Source organism: Helianthus annuus, chromosome 2, assembly GCF_002127325.2.
Source record: "Helianthus annuus cultivar XRQ/B chromosome 2, HanXRQr2.0-SUNRISE, whole genome shotgun sequence".
Lineage (NCBI taxonomy): Eukaryota > Viridiplantae > Streptophyta > Magnoliopsida > Asterales > Asteraceae > Helianthus > Helianthus annuus.
Window position 1 is genome coordinate 132,655,862 of NC_035434.2, and position 26,694 is coordinate 132,682,555.

Below are 26,694 nucleotides of genomic sequence, written 5' to 3' on the forward strand. Positions count from 1 at the left end.
TTTTTAAGGCCCAAAGGGTAAAATGTGCTTGATTTTTAAACATAAAGGACAAAACTCGTCAAATTTAAACATAAAGGACAAAATTTACAAAATGGCCTAAAGATAAAGGACAAAACTTGCAATTCACTCTAATATTCACATACCGTTTATTCTAATTTGCATGTTTAAAAAAAAAAATCTAATTTGCTAATATTCACACATTGTTTATTCTATTCACATATCATTTCACCAATCATAACTAATATTTTATGAAATTTACATATATTAAAAAACAAAAAAGTTATAACACATCAGGTAATTTACCTATAAAAATTTATAACCTAATAGATAATTTTTATATAATCTTCGCTGCTGCTTAATGTTAATGTTTTTTCGAAAAATCGAAAAATTATCTTTAGTGTTCTTGTTTCCCATCATTTAGTGCAAACATACAATGGTTATTCATACTTGCGTACCCATGTAGGTCTTAATTCTTCCATGATGTGTTAAACCAAAAAACATTACACGCATGTGTACGTGTATTAAAAATTTGATACAACAGAACTGTAAGCATATTCTAAACTACGTACGATGTACACTAGACGACTCCAACATCTCTGCATGAACTTTTCATAATATTGCATAACCTTCCATGAATCTTCCCACCGTTCTTTATAGCCATGATCTATCATCTAAGAGTGGTTTGGGATATTCTAGAAACGGGAATAACGATTTAAAACCAGTCAGGTCGTTAAATAAGGGTGTAAACGTGTCAACATGAGCAAGATTACGGTGTTCATAAAACGTTGAAATCAACTGAAGCTGCATGAAGTGAAGCAAACAGGCCGGTTTAATATTAATAAATTTAATTTGGTGATTTAACGGCCCAACCAGTGGGTTTGAAACTTGAAACCACGTGACAAATCTTTTTTATCAACTTCTTTTCTCTTTTATGGCATATGTAGGTATACCGTATACATATGTGATATATTAATAAATATCTTTATTATTTCAAGACAAACTAACAATTAAAGATAATAAACCACAAACCAAACCGTTAAAACTGGTTGGTTTGGTGCGGCTAACCCACCAATCCAACCAATATGATTTGTCATTACTACAACCATAACTAGCGAAGACGTAAAACCAGACTATGATATATTAAACCGAACTATGAACACATTTCTTAGAATAAAAAGTAAATTGCCATAAAGGAAAACAAAAATAGAAAAAGGAAAGGAAAAATTACGGGAATGTACATGTTTGACCTGAAAGTTTTCGCTATAGACATGGAAATTTAGTCTTCAAGAAGTAGTCAGCCTCACCACTATCGGATGTTGTCAAATCTGCTCCAACGCTTTAGACAACTAGGATTTATTTAGATTTAGCCTATACTTTGAGCTAGACGACCGAGATAGCTAGGATTTAGACTACACTATTAGCTAGACGACACGCCCCGCTTGCGGTATGCGCATATAATGTATATATGTGTGGGCCATCGGGGGCAAAAGTGAAAGTGCGCTAATTTTAACGTTATTTTATTAATTTGGTGAAAACAACGTTAAAAGCTGAGGACGGTTAATCATGCATCATGTAGTGGCGTTGATAGCTGAAAGACAAAAGGGTACATGCACTAATCGGTCTTTGTCCCGATTGCTGAGTGTTATGTGCCTTATGTCCAAGGCTTGATGCAAAACTACTATCGAGCCGGGGGTCTCACTGGAAGCAGCCTCTCTATTCCTACGGCGTAGAGGTAAGACTGTCTACATCTTACCCTCCTCAGACCCTACATTTGCTTTGCTATTAGTGAGATTTACTGAGTATGATGATGATGATATTAGCTAGACGACAATGCGTATCTATATATCTAATAAAGCAAACCATTGGGGGACACATGTCACCCAATTGTTGATGCCAAATAATCAGCCATGTCATCATCCACTTGGCACATCTCATAGTTGAGGATTGAACAAAGCATCTCATTTACGTTAATCATCCTCTCTCTCCTCTCAAAACCCTAAATCGATTTCTCTCTCTTTTCCTCTCTGACGAACACGGCGAACACGGCGACTAACATCGATCCAATAATTTTGATCAAGATTCAACGGATTTGAAGACAAATCATCTACGGTACTCTCTAATTAGAGTATTTCATGATCGATTATAGGTATTATTACGGTTAATTTTGCAGGAAATCAAATGGCGATTTAGTGAAGAGGTATAACCAATCTTCATTAGATAATAGTCTTCATCGACGGTATTCATGCTTGATTCCGATAACCCCATCTTTTACATACGATTTCGTTTTCTTTGATCCGATTTTCAGATTCAATGGTTTTTGTTAGATTGTTTGTTTGTTAGATTCAATGGGTCTCTAATAGTCGATTTTGATGTTGGTCGGTTTTTTTTTTGTTTTAGGGTTTTAAATTCTTTGTTCATGTATTGTGATTTGTTGATGTTACTGTTGTTCATAGCCGATTAGGGTTTTAATTCCTTTGTACAGTTTCTTTTTTAGGGTATGTAATAATTAATTTTGATGTTCGACGGTTTTGTTTTTTTTGTGTTTTAGGGTTTTAATTTCTTTCTTCATGTATTCTGATTTGTTGATGTTACTGCTGTTCATAGCCGATTAGGGGTTTAATTTTTTTTGTTCAGTTTCTTTTATAGGGTCTGTAATAGTCGATTTCGATTTTGAGGTTCGACGATATATGTTACCGAGTACATTAGCCAGATGTTACTGTTGTTCATATCAATGAGTTGCTGATGGAGTGTATGTAATGTTGAGTTCTGTTAGTGCTAAATTAGGAGTACTAGATGTTGAGGCGGTTAGTTGTAACGGTGCTGTTTTGTTTAGTTTGTTGACATTTAAGTGTGAATCTGTATTCGAAAGTCCGGTGAAGCCTTTTGATGGTTTATATTTTGGCAAATCTTATGTTATAATCAGCCGTTCTTTTTTTTAATATCTATGTTTGTTTGTTACTTGATTTAAATATGTAATAACTGAATACTTTTTTGATATGGTTTGATATCTTATTTGATGTAGTTTTGTTACATGGTAAAGATTGTTACCTATATTTGGTTGTAACAATTGACTGTCGTTTGTTACCTATATTTGTTACACGTAACTATTTTGATATACAATTTGGGGTTGTGAAAGACGACAACTTTGGAAGCGAGATGGTGTACGGATTTGCTGCCCGTGTGTGGAAGAACGACAAAAAATCGTTGGTGAGTGTTGATATTATAATCATTTAAAAAAAAAAGAATTTAGATGTTTTTAATATAAGACTTTGTGATTACTGATATTATAATTGCATTTAATGATAGTTATCTTTTCCGTTGCAGAAACTTCCTGCTGGTTATGGTGACTTGAAGAAACACTGGATAAATGACCGGAATCAAATTATCCAGGGGGTTAGGTTCTGCATAAAAAGGGTTGGTTCTCTCTCGTTCGGTTCAAGGGGACGAATCTCTCTCCTTCTCGATAGCTGCAAAACAAAACACCGTCAGCCTCGTCACGGGGAGAATGGAGGTTCTCTCCGTGACCACCCTCCGGCGTGAGAATAAGTATCGGTATATGAAGAAGAAAAGTATATGTGAAGTGATTGTAACTTGGGGATTGTACCCGAATTACTCTTCTATTTATAGCCGGGGGTTTGAGCGGGAAAACCTGTTATTGAAAATTTGACGGAATGTGCTAACTCCGTAAGCGGTTATTTCTCTACCGTTAATCTTTCCAATCCGATGCGAGAGCACACGGATCGCTATAGATCAACGGCTGGGATATTGCCACGTGGAAAGTGGGCAAGTGGAGATTTCTCTTCAATTCCATGCCATCATCGTGACTTCAAGAAAGCCCAGGATGATGACACGTGGCCAGACGGTTATAACCGTCTGGTGGTGCACGATTGAGTCTTCTAGAAGATTACTGCCATAATCCAGTGTGACTCCTTCTCGTATGGTCTTAGTTCAGTAAATAATATCCAAGTCTGGGTATTATTTAAGCGGGAGAGCTTGTTGGGATTTTTATTCCTTTGTTATGGAGAACGGCGCAAGGATTTATCAATTTCCTTTTGGCGCGTAGATGTTGTCTGCTGTCTTTCTTCTAATCTTTCTTTATGGGACCAGTGCGCAACCGCGCAAGGTCTAAAGAAGGTTAAAAGACGAGGTTGTGGTATGGTCCCGAGTACTTGAAGCGAGGTTTCTGGACCTTACCCCTTCAAGTCCCCCCAGTCTAGTGTTACTCTTATGCAAATAAGTGGAGCACTGGACTATGAGAGAGGGGTGTTTTTCGCTTGTAGAGGTTTTTTAGCGCGAATATGAAGAATCTCCCGGAGGAAGAGACTTCTGCTTGTTATTCTGATTTTTGAAATTCTTGACATTGGGTCTGCAAAAAGGTGCAGTAATGACTGTTGACGCGTGACAGTTGTCATTATCAGCCTGTATGTCACTGACCGTGTCTCACACGTGCGCGTGAAGTCGCGTTTGTGTTATTCCCCATTCGCCCCTGACGCTTGGATAACTGTACCATCCTGAAAAAGGTGTTGTTGCAGTTAACTAGACTATTTATGGCGGTGAGTATACAAGTGTTTTGGGTTTCCTTTTTTCAGTAATCATTGCTTTGTTGAAAACCTTTTCCCTTCTTGTCTTCTTTATCCGTTTCCAGAAAGAATTTGCAATTTCTTCCTCTTATGTCAACCGGAGATCATCACGAAGACTCTACTGAAGAAATGTCTGCCGAACTTCCACCGTTAAAGTGGTCTAGGGCAACTTTCGATGGTTTGATTCGGAATCTCAGGTTTCCGGAGAACTGGGGTGCCCGATACCCTGAAGAGGGTCAGACGGCGGCAGACGCTCCGGCTGGGTATGTAACCCTATTTTGGGATTTCTTTTGTGTAGGCAACTTCCGTCTGCCTGTTGTTAGTACACGGAATGTCTGTTGACTTCGTCTACATCAAGTCTTAGGACAATATAGGTCAAAATAGGGTCTAGAATGTCAAAATCATGAATTATGTTGTAGGTTCGCTTATGTGAACATATGTTATAGGTAGGTCCGCTCATAGGGTCTATATAGGTTCGCTTGTAAGACATCAGGAGGGTTCACTTTTATGTCAAAGTGATTGGTTCGCTTATATGTCATGTCACTACAAGCGAACCATGCTACACTATAAATACCTAATGTTTGTGATTCATTTGTAACGTTGGAGCGGACCTAGACCATTGCTTGTGGAACGGAACTCTGTCAAATTGTAATCAGAAAGCAATAAAAGAGAAGAAATTAGAAAGGAATAGCTGTTGTAACTTCATATATACTAATTCCGCCTTTATATACGAAGATGAACTGTCTCTACTGACTTTTCGAGGTCGAAACACGGTCCAACAAGTGGTATCAGAGCTCAGGACGAGGAGTTCATACTACTACAGCTTGATTCTACCAAATTCTCTGATTTCTACTTTCTTTCTTTCATACTTTTTCGATTTGAAGTGGTTCCTACGGTTGAAATTGTCTGAAAACTGAATATAACGTGTAAAACATACAAATAACGAACCCTAGAAAGTTTCAGGACAAAACTCGGATTAAAAATGGTTAAAACTGGGTAAAAACATAGGTCCGCTTTTTCGGACATAATTGAACAGGTTCGCTTGAAACAATCAATTAGGTTCGGTTGTTTAGACACTTTAGCTGGTAGGTCCGCTCGAACAGACATAATCAGGTCCGCTCGAACGAACCTGATTCGCTCTTTTGATCATTAGATCCGCTTATATTGACATTTGAGAGGTCCGCTCGAACGGACATACTCTGGTTCACTCGAACAAACATATTTGGTCCGCTTATTAGATCAAGTTACAGATTCGCTCATCAGGTCCGCTTGAAAGGACAATACCTGATTCGCTTTTTCGGACAATATTTGGTTCGCTTATCTGGACCTTACAGATTTGCTTATCTGTCACTCACACTGATAGATCGCTTTTCTGTCTCTGTTTTTCAAAATCTTCGAAATTTTCTAAGTGATTGGCTGAATCTTGCAGGTAATTCACGAACATAAGTTCATGGCGAATAACGATGAACCTATTCCGTGGAAAGATGACCGTACTGAAGAGCAGAAGTATTGTTATCGGAAAAGCTTGCCGAATACAAAATCCTTAGAATTTCTCGTATCTATCTGGACGCTAGGAAGCGGAGATGGGATCCGAAAAGGGAGTGTTATCTGGAATGAGTATGGAAATATTGCGAATTGATGACAGCACGCTGATATGGAAGCCATCATCAAGGAATACAAAGAAGATGAAGAGTATGGCAGGCACAAATGTGTGGGGAACTCCAACTGAGAAAATGATAGAAGAAGAAAGGAGAGAAAAAGAAATGGAAGAGAAAAAGCTGAATGGAAAAGTTCGAATTATGAAATCAGAAACAGACAATGTCAAACTTCTGAAGGATGTAGAGTTTGACATTGGAAAACAAAACTTTGAGATCGAGAAAGAAAGCTGATGATGAACAGATTTTGAGTTTGCGTCTGCGAACTGCGAAAATTGAGATACTGATAATGACAACTTTTTAAAGATTGTTGAGAGTTTATCATCAGAAAACAAAATTTTGAAGAAAATGAAAAAGATTTTGAAAAGTAAAAGAAATCTTCAGAAGATGAAGATTTCTGGATAAAACTGGAAAAACAAAAATCTGAAAGAAAATGAAGCAAGATTTCAAGAACAGTTAAATTTTGGAAAATGAAAAATCTGTGCTTGAAAATCTTAAAATTGAAAATGAAAAATCTATCAAGTCTCATCTTGAAAGAATATCTCAGCTTGAAAAAGAAGCTGAGATTCATGAAACAAGATTGATGAACTTGAAAAGAAATTGAAAGGTTTTGTGACTTCATCAGATAGTTTTAAATTTCCCTGTCCAAAACCGATCAATTCTGTTCCAATAAGTGACAATGTCACAAATTTTGACCAAAGTCAAAAATTGAAGATTGTGATGAAATATCTGATGATGAAAAAGAAAAGAAAAGAAAATATTTTAAGATTTACAAGAAAAAATTTCAAAATACTGTTTTGCAATCTACTGAAATAGGTGAATGCTCAAAGCAAAAACCTGTTTAAGAAGAATGCAGAACAGAAACAAAAAGATAAAAATTGAAAAATTCTAAAAAGGAAAATAAAGCTCATCAGATAAGTCATCCAATCATTTTCAAAATCACAAAAATTTAAAAATGAAACTCACAAAGTGTTGGTAATAAGTGGTGCAGGTTGACCACAGTGCTTCAAAGCCAAAATCCAATTTTCTTTTTATGAGAGTGATGACTACCACAAAGCCAGACAATGCTATGATCTGAGCGTTTGGGGTGAAGGTAGTACATGGTATGATAACAGAGTGTGTTACTCTTGTGGCTATGTGAACAACTCGAACTTTAGACTCACTTATAATGTAACGTTACGTGTCTATGCGATACCTTGAACTAATGAATGTTACGAACTTTGTGAAAAATGTGTTGTGTCTATATGTATGTATGTATGTATTGAAACCGCACAAGGATCGCACAACACACACATCATCCGCACAAGGCCTTTGGCCGTGTTACTTGTAATTGAGCTATAGGGCGGCCCAAGTGGTGGGTTCGGCCCATCCTTTCCTAAACCGAATTGACACTTAGGGATGTTGTAACCATTCTCACTTTTTACCAAACAACTACACACACAACCCTAGACACCTCTCTCTCGTTTGCTTGGAAACCCGACGGCACAAGATCCTATTCGGATCATCTTTTGTTTCTTCTCTAATCCGGTTAGTACTTGATATGTTGGTTGTTATTTTGAATGTTGTTGATGAATCGGCTGCTATATGATGATGTTCTTGTGAGTATTGTTGCCATGATGTTATGAGATAACTAGTGTACTTGTATGAATATTGAATGGTTCTCGATGTGATGATGATCATATAATTCAGCTTGCATATTGTCGATTTAGAAACATATAAATGCTAATCGGGTTGCATGATGTTAAACCAAGAACCGAATGCTTGGAATAATCGGCTGTGAATGTGTTTTCAATCGGATGATTTAATTGTGCCAAGTCTTGAATCCGTTAGTGTATGAATGTTGTAGTTGATAGTTATGTGATGAATAATTTTAGGGTTCATGTGAATTAATGTTTGCAATTGTTCTTTTTGATCGACATATTTTAATTGAATTGTGGGTTTGGTGTTAATTGATAATTGTTGTGTAAGGAAACTGTTGATTGAAAGGATAAGTATGGAAACCATTTAAATTAGTTGTAACCGATTGCTTGTTATCCGGATATGTAAAACCAATCGCACAACTAGGCTGGATCACACAAGCCCACTCGCAACAAACTGGTCCGATCACACAAGCTGACCCAGCCGCACAAGGCCTCTCGGTCGCACGAGATCCCCTTGGATCGCACAAGCTGTGATGTTGGGCCGGACGTACAGTTTGGGCCGTACAAGCCCACACTGACCGCACAACATATCCCCAGTCGCACAAGAGGCCCTGATCGCACCAAGGGTCTCCCGACGCACAAGCTTACACTAACCGCACAAGTTGACTGTCTCGTTATTTGGGCCGTACATGTAAAGATGGTTATTTGATTGTTTGGGCCGGATAAAATGTTGGGCTGGGCTACTTTAGATCGCACAACACAAGTTGGATCGCACAAGTCACACGTGTATGTTATTGGGCCGAGACCCTTATGTTTGGTTGGTTATATATTGGGCCGTTGCATTGGGCTAATAGTTTAGACGCACAAGTATGATTTCATGGTTATTGGTACGTGCGTGACTACACATATTTTTACAATGAAATTACACACGAATTGGTTTTAAATTTATAAAAGTGATTATTACTTTTACATCAAAACACACACGAAAGGGCAAGTGTACCCCGTCATATATGTAGTAAAGTATCGGTAAGAACCAAGTATCGATCCACGGAAATGGGCGGAGAAATAATACTAGACCTTTGCCACTAAATTACCGGTAAAAACATAAGTTGTTTTGGTTTTAATTAATCTAAAGTAAGCATAAATAAATACTTATAAAACATAGTAAATTATATATAAATAGCCTTGCTTAATACACAACCAAGCATGTCAACTAAGTCAGTTTTGGCACTAGAAGCATTCGGTCAATTTTCCATTTCGAGACAATTAGTATCCCTTTCGGGAATCCTAACATGACAATCATTCGGAAAGTTAAAACGATAAACACACTTTAACCACCTAAAATTGTTCTTTAACGTGCAATTGATAAATGTCTAAAAAATCTCCTAAAAATAAGTTAGTCATCCGTTAGGAGTTTTCTAACCTCACTTAATCAAGGAAAGCAACACCGATAAACACAATGCAACCACCGAGACAAGCATAAACTAGATTAAATCACAACCGAGTTCATTTTACAAATCTTGCGCATAAATTCACCAAGATAGCAATTTTGGCCGAAACTACTAACTAAGCTAACAAATCATGGCAAGAATTCATAACAACACCATCTAACCCGTTAGAGTCCTTCCGTGAGGGCAAGCTTTCTTGATTAACAATAATTACATTTTATTAAACCACTAACCCGTTAGAGTATCATGGTGCCCACATTTTAACCAAGTTAAGCTAGTTAACCAAATTAAAAGTTTACTAATACATGATTAAATAAGCTTCATTTTTCAACTATCTTACCTAACCAAGCACCAATCATCCAACACAATTACTTATAATCAAGAAATCAATATCAATAACAAGGTTGCAAACTAATCATCAAAGATAATCATAGAAAACACTTCAAATTTCATTACAAACATAGATTAACATACTAATGGTTATAATCAAGCAAGGGATTGTTGTGTTTTTGCCCAAAGGCTTACATAATACATAAAATAATCTAAATGCTTGAAACATAACAAAAATGGAAAGATTTGAAAACCAAACCATAAACAAGCATAAGAATTGAGAATCGGATAGTAAATGAGCAAAACCGGGCAATGTGGCTTGAATCCGAGTGAAAGCAGAAGCCTTCGGAGCCTCAAAATCGCCTGCAGAGCTCTCCAAAATTCCAGAGTTACTAATAGAATGGTTCTGTTCTGTTTTTATGCTTTTTCGGTCGCACGGTCGTTCTCCGATCGCACGACCGTGCACTTTAAGCAATTATTGGTGGTGGTCCACCATACTGCATGACATCAGCAGAGTTGACTGGTCTTCGGTCTCGCACGGGCGTGCCATGGGGTGCACGGGCGTGCATATCCGGGATCGGGGCTGGTCATCGAATCCGCATGGGGGTGCAACCATTCGCACGGGGGTGCAACCAGTCGCACGGGGGTGCGTTGCCGGGATTTCGTTGCACTCCTGATCGCACTGGGTGTGCAACGCCGAGCTGAGCCTTGTTGTCGCATCCGCACGGGGGTGCCACCAGTTGCACGGGGTGCAACGCCAAGCTGAGCCTTATTGTCGCATCCGCACGGGGGTGCCACCAGTCGCACGGGGGTGCAACTTGCCCAGGTCAGAATTTTCCACAGAATGTTCGCAGTTCATTCGTTTCGCCCGGAAAATCCTCGTTTTCACTATCATCTTGTCTGGTATGTTGTTTTAGGCCTGTAAACAAAAGTATACATGATTAAGTATCCGCATGACGGTTTTACGGCCGAAAACGCATAAAATGGGGATAAAATGGGGGACTAAAATATGTGTAAATTAGCGAATATCAAATCTCCCCACACTTGAACCTTGCTTGTCCTCAAGCAAGCTAAACTAAAATGCAATAAAAGATAGAATCAAACAAGAACGATAATTTACACACTATTTATTAAAAGAACTACAAACGGTTAGCCGGTTTTTCGAAAGACAACATCAAATGAATCAAACCCAAACAAGCATATGCAAATATATGTGATAACCAAAAAGCCGTGACTCACTTTCAATTGACTTAACATGCTAATCTTCACACAACTCACAATGTTCACACACACTCGGTTTTCTTTGTGAAACATACATAAAATGTGTACGTGTAAACACTCAATGCCTTGTCAATGAAATGTGCAATATCATAAGCTTGTCATAAGATCTCGTCTCCACCAACTAACATGTGAAAAAGTGTAAATCAAGAGGTCTTTACGGGGTGTAACGTTAGGCTTGGGCGAAGGGTATGGAAAGGGATATTTAAAGTGGTGAAACGGTTAAAACTCGGTAGTTACGTTTAACAAGCGCAATACAACAAAACTATACATACAAATGCCTTAAAAAGGCGACTTATGCGACAACGAGCTCATAAACAAGATTTCATCATTTATTAATCAAAATTGCTCGAATTTTGTCTACTTCACCCTATTTTAGGGTGTTTTATTTTCTGTTTTTTTTTTTTGTTTTTTTTTGTTTTTTTTTTTTTTTTTTTTTGCAAACTAATGGATTTATACAATGAATAATAAACTATAACAAGCGCTAGTTAAACGATTATTTTGACCGAGTTTCAACACTAAAAGGTTTAAAACATAAAAAGGCTAAATTTGGCTAAGTGGGCGATTATGTTGGGTAAACAAAGGTAAACGGGAAGGCTCGACATGGTTAATCCTAAAGGGTAATGTAAGGTTTACGGGAAACATAACACAAAGAACAAGGTTAACAACAAAGGGGTAATCTAAGTGCCTCTATCACTTTTACACAATTCCGCAGTTCATGGTCTTAACAAGCATACTAGTGACAAGTTCTAAATTACACATGACATCCGGCTCACTCCTACTCCGAAATGAACAAAATATATAACAATATCAAGGCTCAAATATGCTCACGTAACGGAAGGAATGGGTAAAAGTGTGAAAACTATCATGCAAGTCTTTCTTTGTTTGTCACGCTTTCCGGTTTCCTTTTTCAAAATATTTTGCTTGTCGAGTTTTTATCAAGTCCGAAGCTTTCTAAAACACAACCAACCGGTTTATTTACTAAAATATATACAGAAAACAGATATTTTTGTATGAATTTTCTGGATTTTTTTAGAGGACAAACAAAGTTAACCCCTCCCCACACTTGAACTTCGCATTGTCCCCAATGCGAAACTGAAATATAGAGAAAAAGGATAATAGTACTCCCCTCAAGATGATATCTGATGAAACGAGACTTCCAAAGCTGTGTCTGTCATATGCTCCGGTCCAAGATATGTCGGATCTGCAAGTATGTCACGTGTGCAGCAAAACAGAACAGAAACAAATAAACCAAATAAACCATAATATACATAAACAGAAGTACTAAAATCCAAACAAAGACAAGACAAATGAACTAAAGTGTCTGAAAATAAAGAGTACATAACCGGGGGTGTTGCAATAACAACCAAAATGAACACCCGAAATATAAAGTACTGAAATGCTACTACCACCACCAGCTACTCATCGTCACCGTCAGCACCACCTCCTGGTTGACTCGCAGCTGCTCCTGGTTCAGCTGCATTTGTTGAAATTGCTGGTACAAATCAGGATAAGATGGGACACCGGGTGGCCAGTCTTGGTGCTGCTGGAACTGCTGGTGTGGTGGTGTGGGTGGTGGCTGATTCTGCTCCTCCTCTTCATGCTCAGCCGAACACACAGTTATGAAGATTCTGTCAAACTGATCTGATGGGTGTTTCGCACGGGCATGCGAATGGACACATGGTAATGTGTCACCGAGATCAGTGGTGGTGCGGTCATGATTATCGGAACGTGACGGGATTGCACGGACGTGCGACTGGTCGCATCACCGTGCATATCCGGCACCACAGTTAAAAATCAAGAACGACCCGCATACACACGACCATTCCATGTACAGAACGACCGTGCGATCCCGTTTTCTGCAGATTCTTAACCCCGAATCAGAACAGTCAAATCTTTTCAAAATTTTTCAAGTTTCTAGTGACAGGGGGTTAGGAAATCAGCCAGGTGTTCATGATTTGTGAAGTTCTTGCAAGGGCTAGGGTTTCGATTTGTTTATGAAGGGAACCCTAAAAAGCCTTGAAGAAATCGGAGAATCTAACCCTAGAAAGCGATAAAAACAGGAAATTGACAAGAAAAAAAAAACAAACCGTGCGAGAAGATCTGAGAAACCGTGCGAAAAATGGTGCGATTTTGGGGAAAAAAATTGGCCAGGAACGAGAGTGCAGTATAGTTTCGCGAATGTGAGAAGTGGATGCAGATGAGGGCTTTTATATGGAACAATGACAAAATGCCCCTGACTATGCGCACGGTCATGCGGATTTTCGCACGGGCGTGCGGATCCGATGTTGACCCATTCTTGCACGTTGACCTCGGTAATGCACGGGGGTGCGACTCGAGGTGCAGGCCAGCCCGAAATCGCACGGGCGTGCGACCCATGGCACGGCCATGCCAAATCTGCAGATGTGTCTGTTTGCTGCAGAAACTAGTTTCAGCACTCTTTTTGGCCATTTTTCGCCATTTTTACCATCCGCAACATGTTTTAACAATATTCCCACGTAGACCCTTCACTCGGCACGTATAAAAACTGTACAAACAAACGGAAACTACCAAACACTCCTAAATTACGCTAAAACTAGAAAAACACATAAAAAGACGATACTACCCCTAAAGCGCTTTTGACGCTCTTGCTACATTTTTAATCCGCGAGTCAGTAGCGTAGACTCATGCTAAATTTTTGTCGGCGAGTCGATAGCAAGACTCATGCTAAATTTTTGTCGGCGAGTCGATAGCAAGACTCATGCTAAATTTTTGTTGGCGAGTCGATAGCAAGACTCATGCTAAATTTTTGTCGGCGAGTCGATAGCAAGACTCATGCTAAATTTTTGTTGGCGAGTCGATAGCAAGACTCATGTCCCCACACTTAAGCTGTATGCGGGGTGTGGAGCTTGATAACCTCCACCGCCGACTCGATCGGCCCTCCAACGTAAACCTTCAACCGATGCCCATTTTCCTTGAAAATAACGCCGTCCGCGTTCTCTATTGCAACAGTCCCATAAGGAAATACCTCTTTTACTGTGTATGGTCCTGTCCAACGTGAATGAAGCTTTTTCGTAAACACGCTTCTTGTCGTTAGCCATGATGATGTGTCCTTCGTCGGCTGGGCCCTCTGTCTCAGCGGATACCACCTGCTCGTCCACAGCTGCTGCGAGTTGCAGCGCAACCGCACGGGATCTCTAATGAAGACGTCTCCTCAGATCACGCTCGGGTTCGTCTGAAGGCTCAGCAGCGTCGGGAGCAGGGGTTGAGGACACGAAAAATTGCTCGACAAGAATTATTATATTATTATAATAAGGCTGTTTTTTTTTGAAAAGAAAACAGAATATTATTTTAAATGGGCTGAAAAATTTATAAAAATCCGAAAATGGGCCGAAATTTTTATAAAAATTCAAGCAATGAAATAATCGAATCGGCTAGTATAAAAATAATTTTTCGTAGCTGAAAACTCAAAGAATAAATGAATAAATAAATCCGGATTCGAACAAATAAATGGAACAAAAATTTACAAGTGTGCAAAATAATCACGAAAACGAATAAAATGAATTAAAATCAAGAAATATTAACAAATAAATAATCAAGAAAATATTCACAAATATTAACAAGTATATACGCCGATAAAATAATAACTCGGGTCGTTCCTAAAACTCGTCATTTCCCCGGCAACGGCGCCAAAAACTTGGTACGTGCGTGACTACACATATTTTTACAATGAAATTACACACGAATTGATTTTAAATTTATAAAAGTGATTATTACTTTTACATCAAAACACACACGAAAGGGCAAGTGTACCCTGTCATATATGTAGTAAAGTATCGGTAAGAACCAAGTATCGATCCACGGAAATGGGCGGAGAAATAGTACTAGACCTTTGCCACTAAATTACCGGTAAAAACATACGTTGTTTTGGTTTTAATTAATCTAAAGTAAGCATAAATAAATACTTATAAAACATAGTAAATTATATATAAATAGCCTTGCTTAATACACAACCAAATCATGTCATCTAAGTCAGTTTTGGCACTAGAAGCATTCGGTCAATTTTCCATTTCGAGACAATTAGTATCCCTTTCGGGAATCCTAACATGACAATCATTCGGAAAGTTAAAACGATAAACACACTTTAACCACCTAAAACTGTTCTTTAACGTGCAATTGATAAATGTCTATGAAAATCTCCTAAATATAAGTTAGTCATCCGTTAGGAGTTTTCTAACCTCACTTAATCAAGGAAAGCAACACCGATAAACACAATGCAACCACCGAGACAAGCATAAACTAGATTAAATCACAACCGAGTTCATTTTACAAATCTTGCGCATAAATTCACCAAGATAGCAATTTTGGCCGAAACTACTAACTAAGCTAACAAATCATGGCAAGAATTCATAACAACACCATCTAACCCGTTAGAGTCCTTCCGTGAGGGCAAGCTTTCTTGATTAACAATAATTACATTTTATTAAACCACTAACCCGTTAGAGTATCATGGTGCCCACATTTTAACCAAGTTAAGCTAGTTAACCAAATTAAAAGTTTACTAATACATGATTAAATAAGCTTCATTTTTCAACTATCTTACCTAACCAAGCACCAATCATCCAACACAATTACTTATAATCAAGAAATCAATATCAATAACAAGGTTGCAAACTAATCATCAAAGATAATCATAGAAAACACTTCCAAATTTCATTACAAACATAGATTAACATACTAATGGTTATAATCAAGCAAGGGATTGTTGTGTTTTTGCCCAAAGGCTACAATAATACATAAACATTAACCTAAATGCTTGAAAGATTAACAAAAACATGGAAAGATTAGAAAACCCAACCATAAACAAGCACAAGATTAAGAATCCGGATAGTAAATGAGCAAAACCGGGCAATGTGGCTTGAATCCGAGTGAAAGCAGAAGCCTTCGGAGCCTCAAAATCGCCTGCAAAGCTCTCCAAAATTCCAGAGTTACTAATAGAATGGTTCTGTTCTGTTTTTATGCTTTTTCGGTGTCGCACGGTCGTTCTCCGATCGCACGACCGTGCACTTTAAGCAATTATGGTGGTGGTCCACCATACTGCATGACATCAGCAGAGTTGACTGGTCTTCGGTCTCGCACGGGCGTGCCATGGGGTGCACGGGCGTGCATATCCGGGATCGGGGCGGGTCATCGAATCCGCATGGGGGTGCAACCATTCGCACGGGGGTGCAACCAGTCGCACGGGGGTGCGTTGTCGGGATTTCGTTGCACTCCTGATCGCACTGGGTGTGCAACGCCGAGCTGAGCCTTGTTGTCGCATCCGCACGGGGGTGCCACCAGTTGCACGGGGGTGCAACGCCAAGCTGAGCCTTATTGTCGCATCCGCACGGGGGTGCCACCAGTCGCACGGGGTGCAACTTGCCCAGGTCAGAATTTTCCACAGAATGTTCGCAGTTCATTCGTTTCGCCCGGAAAATCCTCGTTTTCACTATCATCTTGTCTGGTATGTTGTTTTATGCCTGTAAACAAAAGTATACATGATTAAGTATCCGCATGATGGTTTTACGGCCGAAAACGCATAAAATAGGGATAAAATGGGGGACTAAAATATGTGTAAATTAGCGAATATCAGTTGTACTCTTGACTGTTTACGTGCTACGTGTTACTATGATTCATACGTACATTACTAGAACCAAACCTGACTTGCGTGGTAACCCTGTTAGGACGTGATTGATCACTGTTAGTTCAAGAACCTTTTATTGTGTATCTGCCGAGCAAACCAAGGTGAGTTCACACAGCCAAGGCATGGGATTCCCGGGTTGGGAATTGGGTTGGATATGTTGGAAAGAATTACTCGTACTTACGCATTCACTAGACTATAGACCATCGTCCTCAGGATAAGTCAGGACACGTTACGTAAAGCCTACGTAACCCAGTAATTACCATTTGTCTCCTGGGTCGGGAGGACACGTTACGTAAAGCCTACGTAACCCAATACCATCTACTGTCTTCCGGGTCGGAAGGACACGCTGCGTAAAGCCTACGTAGCCCCCACGCGTACCACTGTCCTCGGGGAAGGGCACGTCACGTAAAGCCTACGTGACCCAGTACGTATTCCTGTTCTCGGTTTAAGAAGAACACATGGTTGCACTAGTCTAGTAAGTACTATAATGGGAATCCCCCATTGTTAAGGATAAACGTGAGAATCCCTCACGAATAGTATATACTTGTATGGGAAGCCCCCACTAGATGAACTTACGCATTACTGATACGAACTTACTTTCTGTGAACTCGCTCAACTAGTTTGTTGATTGTTTGCTGCATGCCTTGCAGGACCTTAGGTACTTTTTGGAGCTTGCACAAGGAGGAGCGGGTCGTTGTGGACAAGGATTCATGAATGCTTACTAAACACATATGATATTTCATACGTTAACACTTATGTTTGGGTTTTACTTAAATGCTTCCGCTACATATAAAATGTTTGGTTTTGAACATCAATTATGTCTATGGTTATTATTAAATGCTACGTTTGATATAATTGGTGACTTGATCCTGGTCATGTCACGCCTCCAAGCGGTGATACTCCGCAGGTGGATTTTGGGGGTGTGACAGCTATCAAGGACACATTGCTGTTAACTGCCAGAATTGGAGGTTTGAATCGAGAAGATGCTATAATTGCAATATCAGAGGCCACATTGCCAGAGATTGCCCAAGGAGATCGATGGGAAGATCGAGGGTTGAATCTCAAAGAATGACAAAGAAACCAGTCAACGTCAAGCCCAAAGAACAGAAGGTTCAAGAACCTAAAGTTCAGGAAACAAAAGTAAAGCTTTCTCAGGGGCAAAAAGACAGACTGCGAAAGAAGAGGAAGAAGGCCAGAGAATATCTGGAAAGGATTTTGTCCTCGGGTTCATCCGTTGGTAAGAATAAGAGTTCTGATGAATCGACTTCTTCAATTGCAAAATCAAGCAAGATGAATTCATCAGATACAAATCTGAGGACAAAAGAGAAAAAGGAGAAAAAGAAGGGTGTCGGCGATGAATCTGACAGATCAAAGTCAGATAAGCCACATTCAGGCAATGATTCTGGTTCGTCAAAACCAGAAGAGCCAAGTTTTGAGGTAAAATTGTCAAAAACACCCGAGGCTGGTCAGGCTTGGGTGAATCTGTTTAAATGAAAAATCTGACTTGTCGGAGTTCCCAGGTTGGTAAGCGTGGAACATGAATCGGCATATTTCTTAAGAAATTTCACTTTGGTGATTTTTCGTCTTACATGTGGTAAATCAGGGACATTAAGTTGTACTTGATTTTCTACAAATGATGTTTGAGATTTAAAATTGAAAATTGTTAAATCTGTCAAGTGATTAAAGGAAAACAATGTGATGAAAGAACCCCGAAGTTGTGGTATGACACACAAAACTAATTTTCTGGAAAAACCATTTTGATTAAAACAAACTTAAGTGTTTTGAAATCTAAATGGGAAAATAGTTTGTTGTCAGGGGGAGTTTTGATTGTTTATGCCAAATGAATGGCGAATTGAAGTGATTCGATATCAGTTTGTCATTTTATTTGTACAGTTTTCAAATTTTCCTTGAAAATCAAAATTGAAACATATTTTGATTTTAGGGGGAGAAAAATTTTTAAAAAATTAGAAAATTTGGAAATACCAAAAACATTGAAAAAGTAAAAATGAGTTTTGTTGAGAAAAGAGAAAATGATAGTACATCAGTGGACTATCACAGCACGCTAAAGAAATGAAATGTCAAATGTGATAAACGGTCTCACTGATGATGTGTCGATAGGTTTTTACATATTTAGTAGATTTATTCGGGATATAAACCTAAAATTTCAAACTTGTGAAATTCGTGGGGAGCACTACTTGGATATATAGGTAACCCCTGAAATCTCATTTGAAAGGTCTCGTATTCTGATCTACTAGGTTTTTATACTCAATGATGTCTGGGGTATTATTCCGGGACTTCTGCTGAACGGAAGTTCTGACCTAGTCCTTGGATAATGCTTTCACCAAATGCTTGAAACATAGCATAAAGCCCTCAGCTGATTAGACAATAAAATTGATAATCATCTGCTGTAGCTGAAAAGATCCTCTAAAGGGGACATACTGCATAGTCGAAACTGATATCTCTCTGCGCATACGGAAGTATCGACCTGAGATCCCTCAGTTCTCGCATTTAACCCCTAATTTATGTACAGATATCATTGTAGTATACTCACCTGTAAGACTGAATATTGAGATTCTGGATACGGGAGTATATTCAAGAGGTGGGACACATGAATGAGCTAAGTTCATAAAACATCTAAATCGTATCCTGAATAGATTGAAAATTGTGTGAAAATTTAAGAGGACAACTATATCGACAATCTACGTGAATCGTTTAGAACTTAAAATGATTAAAGCTTAACGGTGCTAGTGATTTGTCTCATGAACTGATATGATCCTCTTACACAAACTCACAAAAATATTATCTGTATATATTTGTTTACTGCATTTCATTCAAAAACAAAAATCCAAAAAGATTTTCGGAGTGTTTTAGCATAAAATTTTGAAAATTCAAAAAGATTTTCGACCAACTGATGTTGAAAAGCTGATATTCAAAATTCGAGTGCTAAACATGATGAACAGGATTGGGAAATTTTGTTGAGAATTCTTTGAATGTCATATATAAATGGTTTGAAAGATTGTGTGTCTAGTTAATCAAGGTCATTTATTTGAACTTGATGTAACTAATATGTTTGTTGAAAATGATGTCTACCAGTGAGTTTACTAAATTCAATTGTCATAAATTTGTGAAACTTATGTTGAGGTAGAGAATGTGTAGGTTAAACAGGTTTGGACTTCATTATTCCCAACGGAAGCTAACTGTCAAAGCTTGAACCAGATATCTCAGATTCTAGCATATTGAGAGGGGGAGTCAATGAAAGGGGGAGTCTGGATCAACAGTCAAAGGGAAGATGGAAGTCAGAGTCAGGTAATGATCCTAAAACCTGTGAAGAAAGATTGAATGATGTGAAGACAGAGAGTTGAAGAAAAGACTAAGACCTAAGACTCAGGAGCTGAAGACTGCTGAAGACTACGTCAACATCCAAGGGGGAGTCTGTTAGTACACGGAATGTCTGTTGACTTCGTCTACATCAAGTCTTAGGTCAATATAGGTCAACATAGGGTCTAGAATGTCAAAATCATGAATTATGTTGTAGGTTCGCTTATGTGAACATATGTTATAGGTAGGTCCGCTCATAGGGTCTATATAGGTTCGCTTATAAGACATCAGGAGGGTTCGCTTTTATGTCAAAGTGATTGGTTCGCTTATATGTCATGTCACTACAAGCGAACCATGCTACACTATAAATACCTGATGTTTGTGATTCATTTGTAACGTTGGAGCGGACCTAGACCATTGCTTGTGGAACGGAACTCTGTCAAATTGTAATCAGAAAGCAATAAAAGAGAAGAAATTAGAAAGGAATAGCTGTTGTAACTTCATATATACTGATTCCGCCTTTATATACGAAGATGAACTGTCTCTACTGACTTTTCGGGGTCGAAACACGGTCCAAAACCTGTAACGAAATTTTTCCTCGAAATTCTTGAGTATTACAAGTTCCATATCTCCCAGATGCACCCAATCAGTATGGTTAGGGTTCGGCATTTTGAATTCGTGTGCCGTACGATGCGTATTGTGTTGGTGCACGAATGTCTATCGCCTTCGTCAATCAGAGCCGTAGCAAGAAACCGAAGAAATCGAGCTTATATTGTAATATTTAGTTAGAATTAGTAAGGTGGCGTTTTGGTAATTAATGAGAAGTCTCATTAATTCCAAGGCCTATAAATAGGAGATTATGTCATAAGATTTTGAAGACTTTTGAAGACTTGGGCTCCATTTGAAGATTTTGGTGATTCAAGTCTAGAGAGAGAAAGTCTCTCCAACGTGATTTTTGTATTGTAGTTGTCAAATCTTGCAATAAAATCATGTTACTAGTACGTTATTGTGTGTTCGGTCACGTACGTTCACGGATTCCGCACGTCGAACGTTCGTTACGCAATCGAACGGCGTCAAACCGGTCCTACAAGTGGTATCAGAGCTAGGAGCTCGATTGCACGATCAAACACATCGTTTTCGTACCTGATGCAATTCACAACCAAGTTGGATCAAACAAACACAAGAACGAACTGGAATCGGCTTTCAATAAAATTCAGAATAAAAAAACTGTCTTTTCAACTAAAAAATAAAAACTATTTATACTAACCCACCCACAATATAGGCACCAAACTAGGAATAAGAAACCTGATAAAATACGAACTTCAAAACCAGATAAACATGGAGAAACAAAAGATAAACCAACTAAATAAAAGATAAACCAACGATTCCAGCTTGCACCCCAAGTCACCCTGTTCAGCCTCAACCCGGGCCTTCAATTGGGCCGCTACTGCTTCCTGCATCACGAACAGGCCACACTCCATAATTAACTGGCCCAGAGCCCGAACCGGTCCTAATTGCATCATTCCCCCCTCTTCAGAAGGACTCGTCCTCGAGTCAAAGGGATCATCCAGCTCAGCAACAAAAGGAGAAAGGTCAGCGACATTAAATGTGGCGGAAACGTTATAATGACCAGGCAACTCAATCTTGTAAGCATTATCGTTGATACGTTCCAGCACGCGAAAAGGCCCATCAGCCCGCGGATTTAACTTACTTGCCTTCCCTCCCGGAAATCGCTCCTTGCTAAGATGCACCCACACTAAGTCTCCCGCTTGAAAAACCACCTGCTTCCTCTTCTCATTAGCTCTCCTTTGATACACAAGGTTATGATTGACAATCGCGTTCCGAACCTGCTCATGAATAGATTTAATTTGGTTGGCTCGCTCGTCGCCCTCAACACTATAATGTTCAACAGTTGGAGACGGAGCTAAATCTAATGGCGTAAATGGATTCCGGCAGTACACAACTAAAAACGGACTCATGCCCGTAGACCGATGAGAGGACCTATTGTATGCAAACTCCGCCTGAGCCAACACGAGATCCCACTGTTTTGGATTAGACCCCACCAAACTTCGTAATAAATTTCCCAGACTCCTGTTTGTTACTTCTGTTTGTCCGTCACTCTGTGGATGGTGCGCGCTGCTAAAATTAAGACTGGATCCCAACTTCTTCCATAACGTTCTCCAGAAATGACCCACAAATTTAACATCCCGATCAGAAGTCAAGGACCTGGGAATACCATGCAAACGGACAACCTCCTCAAAATACAACCGTGCTATTTGGCTCGCATCATAAGTTTTAGCACAAGGTATAAAATGAGCCATCTTGGAAAAACGATCGACTACCACCATTATGGAATCTTTCTGTCGCTGTGTCCGGGGCAGACCAACAACGAAATCAAGGCTGACATCCTCCCATGGTCCCTCGGGTACTGGTAACGGCGTGTATAAACCAGCATTTGACTTATGAGTTTTTGCAATATGGCAAGTATGGCACCGATCAACTATTCTGTTCACATCTGCCCCCATCTTTGGCCAAAAAAACCGCTCCTTAATCAACTTGAGTGTTTTATCCCGACCAAAGTGACCGGCCAAAGCCCCCTGATGTCCCTCAAGAATAATCGAATCCCGTAACGAACACTTAGGCACGCACAACCGTGTCCCATTAAACAAAAACCCATCTTGAAGAGAGTGTCCCAATGTTGGAGCGACACGACACGTATTCCACAGCTCCGCAAAATCTGGGTCATCCGGGTATAATGCACAAAAATTATCGAACCATTCCACCCGAACTTGGAGTGAAGTAAGAAGGGCGCGCCTCCTACTTAAAGCATCCGCAACGGTATTAGTAGCCCCCGATTTATGGCGGATCACAAAAGAAAATTCTTGTAAAAATTCGACCATTTAGCATGTCGGGGATTGAGCTTGAGTTGACCTTGAATGTATCGAAGCGCCTGATGGTCTGAAAAAAGAATGAATTCCGCATGGATGAGATAGTGGCGCCAATATTCCAAACTTCGAACGATGGCGTAACATTCTTTGTCATAAGTACTAAACTTTTGCTTGGCCTCACTAAGCTTCTCACTAAAGAAAGCGATGGGTCGACCGTCTTGACTCAGGACACCTCCAACCCTGAAACCTGACGCATCACACTCAACCTGGAACGCTTTTTGGAAATTAGGTAATGCGAGAACAGGAGCTTGCGTCACACATTTTTTTAGGCAGTCGAATGCTTTGGCAGCGGCGGGCGTCCATTGAAATGTCTTTCCTTTCAAGAAATCAGTGATGGGAGCGACGATCGCGCTAAAGTTACGAATAAAACGCCGATAGAACGATGCTAACCCGTGAAAACTCCGGACTTCAAATAAAGTAGTCGGAGTGGGCCATGTAAGGATTGCCTCAATCTTCGATTCGTCCATGCGAATTCCGTTGCCTGAAATAAGATATCCCAAAAATAATACCTCGGAGGACAAGAAATGACACTTCTCACTGTTAGCATAAAGCTTTTGGTCTCGTAAGATTAAGAAAACCTGCCTGAGATGAAGCAGGTGTTGCTGCAAATCAGGGCTAAAAACCAAAATGTCATCAAAGTAAACAACTACGCACCGACCAATTAAAGGTTTAAATATATGATTCATGAGGCGCATGAAGGTACTTGGTGCATTCGAAAGCCCGAAGGGCATAACCATCCACTCGTACAAACCATCCCTCGTTTTAAAAGTTGTCTTCCACTCATCCCCAGGTCGCATTCTTATTTGGTGATAACCACTGCGCAAATCAATTTTAGAAAACACCCTAGACCCGTGTAACTGATCTAGGAGGTCTTCAAAGCGGGGTATTGGAAACCTGTACTTAATAGTTATTTTATTGACGGCCCTACTATCAACACACATTCGATACGTACCATTTGCCTTGGGAACGAGGAGCGCTGGCACTGCGCAGGGGCTCATACTTTCACGAATCAGCCCCTTTTCAAGTAATTCACTAACTTGGCGGTGAAGTTCCTCGTACTCTTTCGGGTTCATGCGGTGCGCGGGTTTATTAGGAATAACCGAACCAGGTATGAGGTCAATACAGTGCTGAATTTCCCGAACTAATGGTAGACCCGCCGGTATCTCTCCTGGAAACACATCTCCAAATTCGGTTAAAAGAGGTTGTAGTTCCGCTGGAGGTTTGGAGGCTGCTGGATTAGATTCGGCTATTACTAGGGCGAGCATGAAAGGTGGCTTGGCAGTCTGGATAAAGTCCAAAAAAGGCCGAACGGTTAAGAACTAACGCCTCGGTTCCAGTCTCACGGGTGTCCAAAGGAGCCAACAGTATGCTCACGCCATTTTTTTTAAACGAGTAAGTATTTTGGAAACCATCATGACAGGTCCGCCTATCATACTGCCACGGCCGTCCCAATAAGAGGTGACATGCGTCCATAGGAATGACTTCGCACCACACCTCATCGGAATATTTAGAGCCAATGCTAAACTGAACTAAGCATCGCTGAGTCACCTTCACAACATTGCCTTTTTTTAACCAAGTTAACTGATACGGATCGGGGTGAGGCTCGGTTTGTAGACCTAATTTTTCCACCATTGTCGTCGCTACCATGTTCTCACAACTCCCCCCATCAATAATAACCGTACATACTTTACCCTTGGCGGTGCAACGAGTTCTAAAGATGTTATTACGGAGCCAGAGTGTGTCATTAACGGTCTTGTCGGGTGTGACGCTGAGTATCCGCTGAGCAATCAAGACCTCGCCCCTATCAGGATATATAATTTCTGGTTCATTCCCGGCTTGATCTTCCTCGGTATCATATACCGGTGGTGAGTCTTCTGTGAGGGTGACTAACTGGGTGTTGGCGCATTCACGCGCAAAATGTCCTAACCCTCCACATTTAAAACATCGCGGTGCTCGAGAGGGTCCTGTGGGATTGTTAGCTGTTGTTTCAGATTTGGCAGGACCAGACCGGCTGCCTGTGGGGGTGTTGGTAGCAGGCCGGGGCGCCTCGGCTTTGATTGGGCCGTGCGACACCTCGGGTTTGAATGGGCTGGTCTTCACAGGTATCTTCCCTTTGGATCTGAGTTGTTTTTCTACCTTTAAAGCCAATTGACAAACATCAGCAAAGGTCCAGTAAGGTTGTAATTGGACAATATCAGCTATCTCTGGTCGCAAGGCTCTGAAGAACCGGGCGATGACCTGTTCTTCTTCTTCCTCCGCACCGCATCGCATTCTTAACCTGTCAAAATCAGCAATTAATTCCTCAACAGTTGTTGACTGTTGGGAATGGTTATGATAATCCAAGAAAGCCTCTTGGCGATAGTTGGGTGGCAAAAATTTCTCACGTAACAACTTCCTCATCTTCTCCCAAGTTGTAACCCGAGATCGCCCCTCTTGAGACCTCTTTTTCTTGACATGTTCCCACCATAATGACGCATACTTGCGAAGTTTTATAGCTACTAGTTTTACCTTGAACCTGTCGGGGATGTCGCGAAGGTCAAAAATCCGCTCGACCGTATGGAGCCAGTCAAGGAATTCATCCGGTTGCATCTTGCCATCAAACTCAGGGATTTCAATCTTGATCCCTAAGCTTCGCAGAGGGTCGGGCTGTGGTTCCCGCTGATCGAAGGGGTTCCCCAGTCCTTGTCGAGCAAAAGGGTTGTAGTCTTGGTACCCGGTCCCGTCATCCCAGATGTCCCGGTCCGTGTCCGTATCTTCACCGAAACGCGGCTCCTGCTGCAATTCCAGATCCCGGATCCGTTGCTGCAGTCGAACAATCTCTTCGATGTCACGTGGATCGCGTCGATAGTCTTCGTTGCCTCGGTCGGCGTTTCTACGATCTTGTCGATGAGCACGTCTTCCACGTTCTGCCATAGTTGATCTCTGTGCTCTGATACCAACTGATGCAATTCACAACCAAGTTGGATCAAACAAACACAAGAACGAACTGGAATCGGCTTTCAATAAAATTCAGAATAAAAAAAACTGTCTTTTCAACTAAAAATAAAAACTATTTATAACCCACCCACAATATAGGCACCAAACTAGGAATAAGAAACCTGATAAAATACGAACTTCAAAACCAGATAAACATGGAGAAACAAAAGATAAACCAACTAAAGAAAAGATAAACCAACGATTCCAGCTTGCACCCCAAGTCAACCTGTTCAGCCTCAACCCGGGCCTTCAATTGGGCCGCTACTGCTTCCTGCATCACGAACAGGCCACACTCCATAATTAACTGGTCCAGAGCCCGAACCGGTCCTAATTGCATCAGTACCATATTTCAGCGAGTTTGGATCCGATTTTCATCAAAATTCTTCATTTTTTATTTTTATCACGTTTTTTTACTGAAAAACGTCAAATTGAACGGGTTTTTATGGTTCCAATCGTCCGAATTTTTTGATTGATGTGCGAAAATCGTTGATTTACAACCCTACCAAGTTTCGGATTCGAATTCCTAGTCGTTTAGAAGTAATCGAAGAATTTCGGTTCGTTTTGTGCGTAAAACTTCAGGTCCGCTCGTATCAACTGTCATAGATCCGCTTGTTTTGACATTATTTTGTGAGGTCGCTCAAAATTGCAAGTTAGTCTGGTCCGCTCCAAGTGCTTTTTAGATCCGCTCATAGTAATAATTGAGGTTCGCTCATAGGTCTCACTAGTATAGGTTCGCTCAGAATAAGTGGTCCGCTCATAAAGTTATCCAGGTGTTTCTCTTTTACGGCTCAACATTCTGTCATTATTGTCAGACAAAGATTATCGGTCAAATGATATAATCAGTGGTTAATTGAGGTTG

The 26,694-nt window shown here is 40.1% G+C and overlaps 1 protein-coding gene across 1 annotated transcript; it reads right to left on the reverse strand.

Annotated features, from left to right (window-relative positions):
- Nucleotides 1–21,233: 21,233 nt before the first annotated feature.
- LOC118485763 lies at nt 21,234–25,772 on the reverse strand. Its single transcript, XM_035982202.1, has 5 exons — nt 24,354–25,772; nt 23,860–24,142; nt 23,438–23,461; nt 22,843–23,340; nt 21,234–22,792 (listed from the first exon to the last, which is right to left on the reverse strand). Exons 1-5 carry the CDS (start codon nt 25,770–25,772, stop codon nt 21,234–21,236), a joined length of 3,783 nt encoding a protein of 1,260 aa, XP_035838095.1.
- Between the last annotated feature and the right edge of the window lie 922 nt (nt 25,773–26,694).